Source organism: Trachymyrmex cornetzi, unplaced genomic scaffold, assembly GCF_001594075.2.
Source record: "Trachymyrmex cornetzi isolate Tcor2-1 unplaced genomic scaffold, Tcor1.1 scaffold99, whole genome shotgun sequence".
Taxonomy (NCBI): Eukaryota; Metazoa; Arthropoda; class Insecta; order Hymenoptera; family Formicidae; genus Trachymyrmex; species Trachymyrmex cornetzi.
The window spans coordinates 1992674-2008189 of NW_017300343.1; the positions used below are offsets into that span (position 1 = coordinate 1992674).

The following is a 15516-nucleotide window of genomic DNA, read 5'->3' on the forward strand; positions in this document are numbered from 1 at the left end:
GTGAGTCTCTCAAATATTTAATTTTTTTTTTTGCAAATATTTTATTGTAAATTGATGAAAAGGGTCAAATATGACAATTAAAATATAGGATTTTGATTGTTTATTGAACTTTTAATAGATCTTACATTAGTGCGATGATTTGCTTTGACTTTATGATGGCAAATGATCAGTGTTTGCATATTTCTTTGCACGACGATTATACAGTCTTAGTTAATAAAAGCAATTTGTATGGCACACGGTTATTCGTTTATAAATAATCAACATATGCAAAGAATGATAAATTAACAATTACAATAAACGACTCATCAGGCACTAGACAATAGGCATTCGGGTCACGCAACAATCAACATTCTTTAATATCGTACCACTGATTTCATAAATACACGTATACATGACATTAACAAAATTATACACGTATGACTGAACGATCGAAGAAATAATCGCGAATTGAAAGATATCAGGCCGTTTTAAAAGGGGACAAAAGTCCTAATAATATATATTTAAATAAGTAATTACAAATAAATAGTCTCACACAAGACTGTAAAAAATGTGGAATTCATTCATACAAACAGATAAGCGTTTTTCATTCAGACTTCCGTAACAATTTTCGTAATATAATTCGTTTCTGTAATGAGTTTTAATTGTTTCTCGCGTCGCTATCACGTGAATTCGTTTCAACTTTAAAGATACGCACTCGTGTAAAATAGGAGGACTCTTTCATATCGTAAACATTATTATAGTTATGTATAATTATGAGTTTTTTAATACATTTCTCGTACCCGCATATATCCCATTACAACTATAAGAATCGATAACAATAATTATATAGATTTTATTCTGTGTAAAATCAATTGATCAATTTTAAATATCTGCAAATATCTTTAGAACTAACATTCTCTCTCTTTCTCTCTTTCTCTCTCCTTCTTTCTCTCTGCTTAATATCTCTTAAAAATCTCTATATTTATCACAATTACACTTGTTCTTCGCGAAGTCCCTCACTGTGTAACTTACGACCGGACAATTCTAGCATGACCTTCGATGTCGGATCTTGATCCAACACAGACTGCATTTCGCGCACGTCCTCTTCTACATCTGGCACTGGACCGACTCCCCATACCTCGCAATGTTTAATTTTGAAGTCTTCCTTACCGCTAAGCTGTACATAATTTTGAAAAGTCGTGCACGACAAACTTGATTTTCCGGTGCCGTATTCACAATCCAACCAGAGGCCGGGATAATTAAGCTGTCCCCCCATAAGCAGGCCATTAGGCATCGTCTGCTGATGGAGATTGAGATACTGATAGTGATTGTTGTAATTTGTCGATGAAAATGTCAATATTTCCGGCTCGAGCTTGAATAGGAATGACGTTTGATTTCCTATGAAATTCGGTCCTAGTTTCCAGCTGTCCGAGGCGAAACCGCCAAACACATGATCATCCATATCTTGAAGTATAATAATTGTAGCACCTTGCATCACGATTCTTCCTAACATGGTTGAAAATGATTCGCCATGCACTTGACTCGAAAACAGAAATCGCCATTCGTTACGTAACTCGTGTGGCAGACTCAAATTTAGGAACAGAACATCTCCCAAACCTAATATACTTGGAAAGTGCGGTATATTTTCCAAACCCTTGCATAAAGGCAAAAGGTTCAGATCGTTTATTCGCGCTCCTGTATTCTTATCGCTACCTTTCTTTTGGGAGACTAAATAGAGGTACTGGAAAACGTGCGATTGAATATTCTTAAATGTGGCAGCTGTCATGAACCAACTTTCGACTTGATCGAAAGTCAACACATCCCCATACTTGATCAGATCCTCACAGAGACTGCGAGAACGCATTCCTATGCGCCTAGTGTTGACCGTGCAGCCGATGCTACTCCAAGTGAGGTAATGCGCATTGACAGAGTTCTTTTGTAGTCGTAAGTAAGAATTAATCGTTGCTTGAAGATACTGAAGGAACGAAATGGTGGGTATTTCATATTTTTGCTCTTCCTCCGAGAGACCATCAAAGATTAAATTGGTGCGTTCCTCGGGATTACCGCGTACGGCAAAGACATAGAGTCGACCAAAGTTCTCTCCATTGATGGTCGAGACTTTCTTTCCTGGATCATGACAGAGAAATCGGACTATAAATTGCAATAAAGCATCATCCAAATGTATCGACCAATGTTTGAATATGTCCTCGCGTTTGATGGAACCTGAGCTGCGGGACATAGACTTAAAGAGGTTCTCCACTAATGTCAATTCCTCTGTGGAAAGAATATTTGCTGATGAAGCAGAACGGCTTGATCCATGACCCATCTGTAACAATCATACAGTGTCAGTTGTTCTGCTTTTATTTCAAAAGTAACTTTTATCAATCAACTTTTACTACCTTTTACTAATCAAATCATTTTTCTAAATAATAGTTTAATTCTCTATATGTATGACTTTAGAGTCGTGTTTGATGTCACATTACATAGAAGAAAAAGATAAATAAGAGTTTTCCTCTTTTCTAATCATATTTTAGGATTTGCGCAGGGTACGCTATACATTTGATCGTTATTGACTTTGAAATCATAAAAAACAACTATACAATCTATCACGTCATTGATAAAGTGATTGATAAAGAATATATATTTTACACACCTTTCGTACGGGCGAGCAACCTTTCCCGACAGTCCATATACCTCCTGGTCTTCCACCCGGTCGCCCTGTCTATGTCGAGAACGCAAGGACACCACCCTGCACCTTTTTTGGACCGCAGATCCGCTGCATCCGCAGATGTCGACTGGTGTCGGCACTGTCGACGTTGTCGGCGGCGCGACGTTGCGTCACGTTTCGTCACGTCACGTCACGTCGTCGTGCGGACGACGGCGATCGTGCGGTCGACTTGGACCGTTGGACGAATACGTCAACACGGTCACCGGAGGTCTTTGAAGGTTATGTGCAACGCGCGAGCAACTCGCTGCTACGAGTCGCCACGAGTGCGCACCTCTCATCGACACTATCGACAGACACCTATCGACTTCCATCATAACGCCTGCGCCAACTGACGCACGACGCGCGGTGCATCGTCTATGCATCATTTGCGCATTTTCCCCGTTCGTTCGTTCACGAGTAATCAAAACTGACGGTGAAACATTGAAACTTGTCAAAATTATAACCGTCTCTCCTTTAATAACGCGAAAAAGTTGTGAAGCAGGCTAAGTGGCTTAATAGCAAATCGCGGTCTAAGACAAAAATTCAAGAGATCTCGAAAACCTATATAAGAGAGGAAAAAATTCTTTTTTTCTAGAGACGGAATTTTGGAGCTCTGAATTTTTGTACGAATATAAACGCAACAAAACTAATTGTATTTAGACTCAGTAATAATAGTATTTGTAAAATTACTTTGAGTGCTCGGAGTACAAAGAGCGGGACAGCGAAAACTGAAAATCCAGCTCATCTATCCTTCAACTGTCAGCTTATAACACTGTCTATTCCACTTGCAATGCATTTGTTTACGCGTTTAAGTATTTTTTTACGCTCACACGAACTTTCATACCAAAGAAACAGGGGCAAAAATTCGAAGATTATCAAGAGATAATTACCTCGCGAAAATATTCATCACACAATGTGTACATAAAACACAAAAGAGTTGTAAAGGATGAAGGCAGGAGACGAGGATTGAGGTAGGACAAACTGAGAGAGGACAGGGCAAGGAACGACACGAAACGCGGTTGGATGCGATCTCGCTCAAAGGGAATTATAGGCGCGTTGCCCGAGTTATCTAATTTTCATGCGGTAGATGAGATGAGATGACCCGGCCTATGCACAGAGCGCATTCGAGATGACGCGCATCCATAATACGTCAAAGTCGAAACACAGCACCGGCTGTTTCCATGCGATTTTCGCACTGGCGCGAAAACGTTTGACTGTTAAGTATTGTTTAAATGAATATTGATTCTTTTGTTTCCTATTTCCAAAAAGAAATTGCTGAAAGTTATATGTCGAGTGTCGTAAAACGATTAAACATGACGTGTACCAACAACGTTGTGTAATTAATATCTGTAGCGTTTTTTTCATCAAATAGGAAATTTATTGTATTATTATTATAGAACAAGGTTAGGTATAATTAAATATACTCTAAGTTAGAGTAAACGCTAACTAACATAATATTATTATTATATTAACATAATATTAATATTATTATTATAAAATTTTATTCAACAATATTAATGTATGTAACACACATTTATATAGGAATTACGTTGTTAAATAAGAAATAACATTAATGTTACTGGATATAACATATATCTATGTAAAATATAGTAAGATACAAAATAATGTATATATGAATTTCTCTTATATATAATATATACGTATACATTGTTTTTAATAAGTTTTAATTAAAAAACATTTTAATCCCTATGTATCTTTTTTATTTAACTATTATTTAAGAAGAATCTTTTTTATCATGTATAGCACGTTAATGAAGGTGAATTCTATGCATAGCTCATCTTTCGGAAAGTCGCCGATGTCCGTCGAGAAAAGGAATTGGCCGAAAGGAGAAAAAATGAGCCACAATTGGATCAAGCTCAGGATCATCTGGTTCGCAAAATCTTCTCGAGGTAGGAAACATTCTTGCTTGTTACTATTTATTAGTTACCGAATACGATCGAATGTATTCAAGTTTGACATCAATTACTCATCTTTTGTGGAAGTAAATATGTGGATCATAAGGAATCTATTCCGAGAAATTGAAAAATGGAAGTTGTATAAAATAAAATAAACATTCGATTACTTTTAAATTAATCCTTAATTATTAAAATTAAAAATTTAATGTCACGGAATGGATTTCTGCCGAGAAAATTACAATTATTGCAAGCATTAGTTTGTAGTTGACGACTTCCGGTTGCCACTGATTAAATTCGAAAGTATCTGCTTCGACTGATTTTGACAATCGTAAAAATCTTTATCGAAGCATACGAGAGAGCGCAATTTTACACTCAAATTTCTTCGTATAACGACTAGATATAAGTGAATGTAATTTCCCATGTGATATATATCATAAAATTCTGCATATTAATTCATAATATTCTCATATATAAAGAACATGTGCACGCGTACAACGATATATGATTTTTCATAATATAATGTAATTGTTAATAAATTGTGAATAAAATAAATTTTTTCTACTATCGATAAAGATAAAATAAATTTTTCCTGTTATCGACAAAGATAAAATAAGTACAATTTTGTTTGAAATAATTCTGTGCATTAATTAATTTTTATATATGAATAATGTATACGTATGAAAATAACTAAGAAAATAATTACTTAAGAAAAATGATTAAAGTAATAATTAAAGAGTTAACAAGAAAATTGTATAAAATCACGTTTATTAAAACTGACTTAAAAGTACTCAAGTTTATTATTGTGTAATGGTTACAGATGGTTTTAACAGTTTTACATCTTTATGCGCGTGCACATGCAGTATCCTGCGTGACACGTGCGAGAGAGAGAGAGAGAGAGAGAGAGAGAATAAAAAAGAAAAGAATGCATGAGAAAGATAAAGAATGATAAAAGGTTTTATTACGGATTTTTGTATCTTCCGTGGCTGTTGCTGAATGTGACTGTTGATCGTGTTGCTTGGCTGGCCTGTTCTTTCCAAAAAGGTTCAAGAGTGATGCAGAAAGCCAGATCGGTGTGACCAGGACCGTGAGTGGACGGTCTCATCAGGATTCCGACGAGGAGCTCACTGTGAACGTCCTGCCACCCTGGCCGAGTTTTAGGCAATTTCATTATTTTTCTTACGTATTTATTTCTTCTCTAATTCTTTTTTGCCGTTTTCCTCGCTACACGTCTTATTATTATTATTATTATTGTTGTTATCATTATTATATCGTTATCTTTTATCTCATTGAACTTACATTTGTTACCATTAATTACCATCGTTATGACCGTGGCAGTTTTATTAATACCCATTGCGATGTATACTGTATATTATTACATTATGCATATTATACCGGAATACCTGTTTCGATATTCGTATACATGTGTATATATGTAATATTCATGAATATATACTGTGTACCACGGCAGCGCGCGTGATGCACGTGTCTCCGCGGGTTAATCCCACATTTGCATTCTGATGATTCTGAGTTTCGTTAATGAAACGCCTCATTGCGTACTTTTGATCTCTAAGTCAACTGTTTGTTAACTTTAAAAATATGAAATAAAATAATTTAAAAAAAAAAAGAATTGAAGCAGATATGCTTTGCGAAGAACTTTTATGTGATGTATATCCAACGGAATAGGACTCTTCTTATAAATGATTTATACTTAAAGAAAAATCAATTTTTTGTAATTTTAACGATGATCTTGCAAATAAGGGATTAAACTGCATCATCTTTTAAAACAAAGGTAACAACGTGCAGAATGTTCTTATACAACATCGACAAACTTGACTCAACTTTATCTCTAACCACAAGATGTAGAAAACTGATTTTTTTAATGGAAAAAATAAATACTTAAATTTATATACATAAGATTAGAAATAATTTACAAATCATTTTTAAATGGCTTTTAAAAGAATCAAGTCTTTATTTGTTTTGATCAGATTGTGCTTTGATAAAATCTTAATATAATGCTTATAATTAGCTATACTTTGAAAAGTTTAACATTGGAATCCAAGGAAGCGTAAAGAAATCCAAATAAATTTTCCTTGAGACGATATCGTTTTCAGATTGGTTTAAGATTTCTCTTTGGTATAAAATTTGTCACTGTCATTCTCAAGAACACGCTGCACACATGCAGGTACTTCCCCAAATTCATTTGACGCGATAAATATCGTAATGCGTCCCGTAATGTGCCAGCCGGAAGGTATCACGTACGTACACTTGCTGTACACACGCTTAAATTATGAATAATAATAAATTTTCATCGCACGTCTACGTTGAAACACGAGCAAATCGAGAATGGTAGCCGCTACGAACATTTCAGACATTTATCCTCGTCAAATGCATTTACGTTATATATTCCATATATTATATTTTTGATAAAATATATAAAATCAATACGCTGTTTTGCTTTAAAGTATTGTAACGTCATTGATATGATTAATTATGATTTCTCATTAATGTTTATTAAAGTAATAAAAGACAAACTAGAAATGGGATTCATTTGACAATGACATAGTATTGATATAATGATATAATATTTAGAGGTCATTGGAAATTTTCTGTAAATAATTCTAATTTGTACTAATTTTTAACGTCTGAACATTTTGTAAAATACTTCATGTTAATAAAACACTTCGGTTTGTTCGTCCTTCCAGCAGCATTTTCACGAGACGTACATTTTATTTGCGATATTGTATCAGTACCATTATTTTAACGATTATACTGCAGTTTTTAAACGAATGCTAGAGTGCTGTAAGATATATGGCTTTACAAGGTCATGCGCATCTTTTTCGCATAATCATGATAACATACATTTTATAATTAAAAGCCAGAGTCACATAACATAAATTACAGGATTTCGTACAGTTTTTATTCCCTCCGTTATACAGCTTTGCAACTTTATCAGCCAGCTTTTATTTTCAGCGCTAGAGCGAAATAACATACGTAGTCATAACGCTATGGATACTCCGAATCTTTACAAGGTTTGTTAATAAAAAGCAGAAGAGATCTGAATCGTACAATTTAATATATTTAATAAAATTGACATCAGCAATAATACTTTTCGAGCAAACGATATCTTACCTGTATAATTAAAGACTGCGAATGTAATTATTAGTCGCGCATAAAATTGCGCAAACTCGTAATGCTGTCGGCGAGATGAGAAACTGCCGAAATCCTGATATATTTATTATTTTGATCTTCTTTTTCTGCAAAGTGAAGTGCATGTGACGAACGCACACACTCTAGTATTCAAATTTCTCTTTATCTCCTATATATAGTTTATCTTTATGAGAGTGCATATATACGTACGAACATATATAAAATACTGTCATGCAGCTGCCCGAAAAATTATTGGAATGCCAGACAGAAAACTAAATGAATATCACGCTACATTTACGATTTACAGCTACAATATTCTGCTTTTTAAAAATTTCTATTATAATAATCAACGATTTTATACATATATGTATATATATATATAATATATGTTTTTCGCAACTGCCTGATTTACACGCAATATGCTTTTATCGCTCTAATTATTTCTCCTGAATTATTACTTGATAGTTTTACGCTACTTTTTTTTGTAGCATAATTAATTATATTATTTGTGCTCACTCTACTCTTACAATAATATTTATAATGCTACGGTCAAAATATTTTTATAGTTTTTATAGTTCAACGATATATTTTTATAATTCAACGATAGACGTCTTCTGATTTACATGCATGATAAAATCGAGATTTTCTTTAGAGATGATAATAATAAGATTATTTATTATTATTTATTATACAAACACACACGTTAGTAAATTCTGTAATCAATAATATTTAGTTAATTGAAAAATTTCGAATCGCCTTTGTCAATTCAAGTGCATGATGACATTTTAATATTTTAATAAAAATTGCATATATATGTATATATATATATATATATTAAAATTTGGAAAAGAATTCTCTTATAAGCTACGCAAATTATTTTGTATTTTCGATGATTATTTATATAAAGTCGGAACATTAATTCGGTTTATTATAATAGTATTATAATATAATAGTAACTATTAATATATTAATGTATTTTTAATAAAAATTAATAAAAATTGTATATAAATCGTTGATTAATTTTTTAGAAGAACGAGCGTTCTTTGATATACGCAATACGATTTTAATAGCATTTTTCACTGCCTACGCGAATCTTATTTCACACAATGGCGCTGTGACAGCATTATTATTTTATAACTATTCGCCGCGTTCAATATGTTCGACAAAGTGGCATTCCTAAAGTTTGTCAGGCAATTTCTCATCCCGATGTCGTTATCTTAAAAGATAATATACCAAAAAGATAAACGTTGGTCAACGCTAGTTGGTATTATAATAACATTCTCGTTAAAAAATGAAGACAAAATTAAGTATTTTTGATATTTTTTGATAATTTTATAACATTATTAAATAATTTTATGAATTTATGAATTTATGAATTTATTATTTGCTATTAATGGATTTGATATTTTAGTTCAATATTTTATGTGCAAAAATTCACGTTCAGATACAGTTATTTAAAATTTTTGATACAATAATTTTTTGTAATATTGATATTATCAAACATAGAAAAAAATTATTATATTATTAAAGTGTTTACAATTAGTACGTCGCAAATACATGATTTATTATTAACTTAGTGAAGATACCGTACTAACAATAAGATTTTCGTCAAGAAACATTTACGAATTCAAGTACTCTCAATTGGTGTCAGCAATATCGCCGTTTAACTATTGCCAAAAACCAATTAAAGTGCATGAAGAATACAAGACTTCTTAAAAAGTTTTTTTCTAAGAAAGTATCAACTGGCGTATGTCCATGATTTAAATTGAATTAAGAAATTGTAGCACGCGCGTGAGAGGCTTGTATATATTATAATTTTAATGTAAAACATTAATAAGGTCCGTATTCAGAACGCGCTTTTATGATCAGCGCGTATTTAACATACAGTTCACGTATACTACAGAATTTCACACATAACAGCGCGTATTTATCGATAAAAGCGCGTTCTGAATACCGGTCTACAGCTTTGGTAATTCGAATGTTATTGGCAGTACGAGAACGTGTCTTGTTCGAAAACTGCTTTGTGACAATCTTCATATGATAAATTAATCAAAATTTTCACCATCGGTGTTTACCAACGTTCTCTTTCCATATGTTTTGCCAACTCGTCCACCACCGTCGTGGATCCCGTAGGCACGTCGCACCATAAGTCGCTCGACCGCCAATCAACCGAGGCTATTTTCCTGTTTCTAGCTCTCGATAGTAGGCGGCTATATTCTACGCTACGATGATAACCTGATTAGCTTGGCCTCGAACTAGTTCGGAGATGCACCGTAGATACAATCGGACCGGAAATGAGAAAACGAAACTCAATGAAGTTATATAGAAAATCAAGTTTTTCACGTGGGAATGGTCTTTTGTCCAGCACCCCTTCACCACACTTTTGCCCCTCTATGCATTTGTACTTTGCTGCCCTGGTCCAAATCTAGGGAAAACCAGCCTTTATCGTATCTTCTCCTTCGTATATAAATATATTTTGTCGATTATATAATTACATTAGGAAATAAAGGAGAATTTGTTTCTTTTTCTATTCTATATAGATTTCGCCGCGATAGACAACACACTGCCGATGTAGAAAAGGGTGACGGCAAAGATGCCAAGGATGGCGAAACGTCGCAAGCTAAGAAGCTGTCTACCACCGAAGAAGGTGGAACAACTGTCGCAAAAACGCGACCCGGCAAGTGGGGGCGTTTATTAGGTAAAATTACAAATAAATTGTTATTAATCTTAATTGCATGTAAAAAATCAATTAAATTAATAAGATATATAATGCGCAATCGAAGAAAGAAATTAAAATCGTACATTTATTGAGAAACTTATGAAAACGCTTATAATGCTACAGGTAGTTCAAGTTTGGACACCGGTAGCGAATCGGGTACGGCTGGCGATGCATTCAAACGATCTCTTAGCGCAAGAGACTCGCGCCCGAGTTCCAGCGCCGGCACCAATAAAGTCTTCCCGAAGCTAGGTAAACTGGGAGAGCGCACAATCGAAGAGAGTGGCGATAATGTCGAAAATCAGAAGGATGCTCAACAACCACAAGCGCCGCAACAACAAACCCTCAGCATAAGCTCAAAGCAGTTGCAGCTACGACGTCTAGAGAGCTACGATGGTGGTCTGATTACACAGCAACCAAGTCACGAGAGAGAAGTTCTTGCGGCGGTATTGGAAGTGAAAGTGGATTTAAAGTTAGAAGTACAAAGAGTAAATCAGCGGCTAGCCAAAATCGAAGACATGCTGCAGGCACTGATGAACAAATTGCCAGCCGCCGGATCATCGTCCAGCGGCATTAATGGCAGTTCTCAGCAACAGAAAATTCCGAGCTTTACTCTGAGCGGTGTTCAGAGTCAGTCGCCCGTCACCCCGAGCGCAATAACATTGGTTCAGTCCGCGACTCAGACTATGGAGTATAGACCGTCGATCGCTACCACGTCGACATCCACGACACCGAGCGAGGGATATCGGGAGCAGTCGACGGCGACGGAGCGAATATCAAAGAGCGGTCAGGAACACCACCATCATCATCACCATCACCATCAATCGTCGTCATCGCGGGACGTCAGCAAGGAACTGTTAGAGCGGCTTGCGCAGGCTTCCACGTCGCGCGGTGACGATTCGAATGCCTTGGGACCGCTTATCCTGCGAAAGCGACGCAGCAAATCGCGCAACAAAGGTGCGGCACCGCTCGCTCCTCTTGCTACGCAGCCAATGAGCCCGTCAGAAGCCACGGAGACCACGCAGATGCTTGAGTGTACCGACGATCGGGATTCAAGTAGTGGACCGACCGACAGAACTGTCACAGACAGAACCGCCGAAAGACCCGACCGTAAAAGACCACCGCCTAGACCGAGGGAGTATTTGTGAAAGTTCTTCTTGCGTCGATTATTTCTTTTCTTCCTCTCCTCGAGACAATCTACCGCGACGCGGTCAAAAAACTTCATTCAATACGCTTGGTAGTTTAGCCTTTCGTAAGAACATGAGTCCGCTGTACGATAACGCGCTCACAGTTATCTTATTCTAAAACGTTCATGTATGTACATCGAACAATAGCCATTGTTTCGTTACTCTCTCGTTTGTATGCATGGACAATGGCACGTAACGTGGTTTATCGTTTTCGTGCAACTGGAAGATCTACATAGTTGTTGGCTTTACGCGCGTGCTTGAACTTCTTCGATTATACGATTGAGTATTGAGTGTGAGTAAGTTTATTCTGCTTCTCCTGAACAGCGGACATCGCTGTTAACGAATATAACGATAATTATGTTTATATATCGACTCTGATAATATAGACGTAAAAGGTTATTTATAAAAAGAAGAGCTTCGTTAATTGTTCTTCAAAATGAGTGGAGGGAAAGATGAGGTAACTCAAGATTTCACGATGAAGCGCCTCGAGCCGATGAAACGCCAGCGTAATTCTACTTGGCCAAAAGCAGCATAATTACCGAGGAAACGAGGTAAAGAAATGCATCTTAAGTACGAATTACTCGCTAGCGACGGCTTCTTCGAGACACATCGAAACTCTCCGAGGGAGTATATCCATCCCTGTATACACATACACATATACACACGTAGATAGATATAGATTCACATGCATCGTATAGTGAATTTCACAGTAGAGTTTCATGGCGATTACGCTACATTTTTAAGCCTCTTTCCGGCCACAAGAACGGTCACATCGACACCAAGCCATTGTCTCTCTTAAGGCAGCATGGCATTTTGTAATTATTAAGCCAAGCATGTGATTCGTGATATAATTTGTAATAGTGGTGTCTAACCAGATTGTCAAGGTTGTATAGTCGGAACCGACCAAGTATATTAATCTTCAATAAATATCATAAAGACATAAAATGTTTTAGGATCGAGGACATTGAGAATATGTTACAAAAATATAAAGTAAAAGCTAATATAGTACAATAAAATAATTAGTCTTACATATAAAATGGAATAATTAAAATTATTCCTCTTTCAAAAATATTTCACGGCTTTTTTATTAAGTAGTAAAGTAGTAAAAAAAAAATAACAAAATTTTAGTATCGTATTATAGATTCCATGATATTGAAATGTATGATACCGCAAATGTAAGTGATTTGGTACAGTGCAAGGACAGTATGTACTTTTGTTAAATTCAGTCGTGATAACCATCCATGAATCATTAAAGAAAATTTAAAATTTAAACTTTCTGTTTAGAAACTCATGGATAGATACTACGATTGAATTTAACAAAAGAACTTGTCCCCCAAGTCGCTTATATTTACGGTACTTGTTGAAGGCTAAAAGATCTAAATAGGTAAATAATTTTTTTGGGGTTCGAGTAATTAATGGAGATATAAAGATTTCTGATCTTTTCTGAAAAATAGAAGTATTTCCGGAATAATTTTTTTCTAATATAAATTTAAACAAATTATTTTTAGTAGGTTGCTGTCTCAAATACATTTATATTGCGTCCTCATTTTTTACTAATTCTGCACGTTTAAGGTTCTACACGATTAAATTGAGTTATTTGAAAAAGACAACTGGTTCAATTGAGAGTACATGTATGGTATTTAAACATATATTTTCCTATAGACAGACAGAATATGTATTGCAATAGAGTAAAGGTACCTGAATCTAAACTCGAAGGCTTTATTGCGTCGATTCAATTTCCTTTGGAGGGAAATGGATCAACGATTTTAAAATATGTGATTTGGGCACTACCGATAGATAGAGGAATTTTTATCTTGGTTGAAAAATGTTTAGAAATCTTTATTTTAAATGTACATTTCTCTTTTTTACTTCAAATGCATTGAGCAGTGCTATCGAGCAATGCTGAATAATTATAGAGCAGAAGAGCGAAAATGAGAACTAACTTGAATACTCGAAAGATCTCATCGTATTTGACAAATAGTCAATGGAATTGCAAATGTGATCGTTCTATCGAAGATGGAACCGTCGACAAAATCTGTTGCATATTGCAAGTATAACTTAAGCAGTTTCGATTGAAACCGTAATTTAAAAGTTTTCAATAAATTTCACATAGTCTAATTATTTTTGTTATATTTTTTAATTAAAAATTTTATCATTGTTATTTATTACAATACATATTATATTGAAATCATAAATTACGAAAATATTTTTTATAACATTTTATGTTGCCTTTTTATTTATGCCTTAATTATTTATTTGATAATTTAATCATATTGCATTTTACATGACGAATGATTATAAAGCAATGAACAAGTGTGATTTAACTTGAAAATTTGCTCTTCAAGTTAATGAAAATGTTAATTCGTCAAGAGAAGTTACTCGTACAGATAGTATTGTTACGCGGAGATGGCGCTACGTTCACAAATTCGTATGATATACATACGAAGCCAAAACAGCAATATTAGATGTATATATCTTGTAATATGACATGTATATATATTTGCATAATCATTGACCATGCAGACGTGAGAAAGCACGCTGCTGCTGCTACTGCTGTAGACGAGAATGGCGTCTTTGCTAACAAAACAAGCTGACAATCAATCTTTTGCAAATATTTATTAGATTCAGCCTTATTGTATATATATAATTATATACAAAATTATCGTATAATTATATACGATTTTGAATTACTTGCCATTGCTATTTGTGAAAAAGAGAAGAAACAAACTTGTTTCAACAGCGTGCTATTTTTTACTTTTAATCACCTTTTTTATTTCATATTTTTATAGTTATGCAATTGTAAGAAATTAGTATTTTTCTATATTCAATCAAGAGCCATGAAGAGCAAAGGCACAATTCTCATCACCGAAAACATTTGATCAAAGCGAAAGTATAGACGCAAATACGTGCACACACGTAAAATACACATACACATATATTTGCGCATGTACATATTTATATACATATATAAATATAATAAGAGACAAAGAATATATATATATATATAAATAGAGAATATATAATTTCATGTTATGGAAGAAAAATTATCGAAAAATCGAGAACTTTGTTAAATAGATTTAGAGACAGAAACGATATAGCTGGCTCTATCATAGTTTATATACTTATATGCAAAGAAAAAGATTTAACACTGTTGAAATTGTAGTAGTTAAGCCAATTAAACGATTAAGTCTATCGCTCATCGATTATATTGAAATGCGGTACGTTGAAATTTTTCATACACTAATCATATCGCGCGGGCCGTTATACGCTAAAATGCTCGACTTTTGCAATTTCCACTCATTTTCAACAATAGGATTTTAGTTTACAATATATGGGATTATCATCCGTGCGTTTCAATATAAAATATATCTGAACCTAGCGCTATTTTGAATGGCGTATCGATGATCGAAATTTGTATTATCAAATAAAACTTAATCATTGCAAAGTCAACTAAACTTAATAATTTTGAAGTATTTAACATTCAGAATATTTTAATTTTCGATGAAATATTATAACTGATTGTCGAAGTCAAACAATATTTTCACTTATTTATCCTTAATTATCAGAACCTACAAAATATTTAAATTTTTTATTTTCGAAAATAATTTCTATTATAACATATCACAGAACAAAATTAATTTTAAGTGCCATAACAAAAAAATAAATGATAAACATTATTTTTAAAAAAAGTTAATAGTGTTTTATGAGGCTCATATATATAATATTATTTTTATTTAGTTTGAATTAAGTTGAAAAAATTGAGCAATAATATACGTGTTTTGTAAAACCGGTTTATGTCATAAGATTCAAAAGATGAAAGAAACTCAGAAGATGAAAATCCAATTTCTTAATTACAACTACCTT

The 15516-nt window shown here is 34.0% G+C and overlaps 2 protein-coding genes across 3 annotated transcripts in view; one reads left to right on the plus strand and one right to left on the minus strand.

Annotated features, from left to right (window-relative positions):
* Window positions 1-11651, plus strand: part of eag (potassium voltage-gated channel protein ether a go-go) — a 57859-nt gene extending 46208 nt beyond the window's left edge. Inside the window, exons 10-13 of one of the 2 annotated variants that reach the window (XM_018521720.1) lie at window positions 4481-4596; window positions 5644-5760; window positions 10290-10447; window positions 10592-11651. In XM_018521720.1, coding sequence (XP_018377222.1) covers window positions 4481-4596; window positions 5644-5760; window positions 10290-10447; window positions 10592-11613 — 1413 coding nt within the window. In that variant the 3' untranslated portion in view covers window positions 11614-11651. The remainder of the gene's footprint in view (window positions 1-4480; window positions 4597-5643; window positions 5761-10289; window positions 10448-10591) is intronic. The other variant, XM_018521721.1, reaches the window with a different exon arrangement.
* Window positions 104-2955, minus strand: LOC108770240 (TLD domain-containing protein 1). Its single transcript, XM_018521722.1, has 2 exons — window positions 2633-2955; window positions 104-2305 (listed from the first exon to the last, which is right to left on the minus strand). The coding sequence occupies exon 2, from the start codon at window positions 2303-2305 to the stop codon at window positions 971-973; it is 1335 nt and encodes a 444-aa protein (XP_018377224.1). The 5' UTR covers window positions 2633-2955; the 3' UTR covers window positions 104-970.
* Window positions 11652-15516: the final 3865 nt, after the last annotated feature.

Bases quoted from the DNA above. Each gene is read 5' to 3' on its own strand.
- LOC108770240 (XM_018521722.1), bottom strand. From the start codon at position 2,305: ATGGGTCATGGATCAAGCCGTTCTGCTTCATCAGCAAATATTCTTTCC.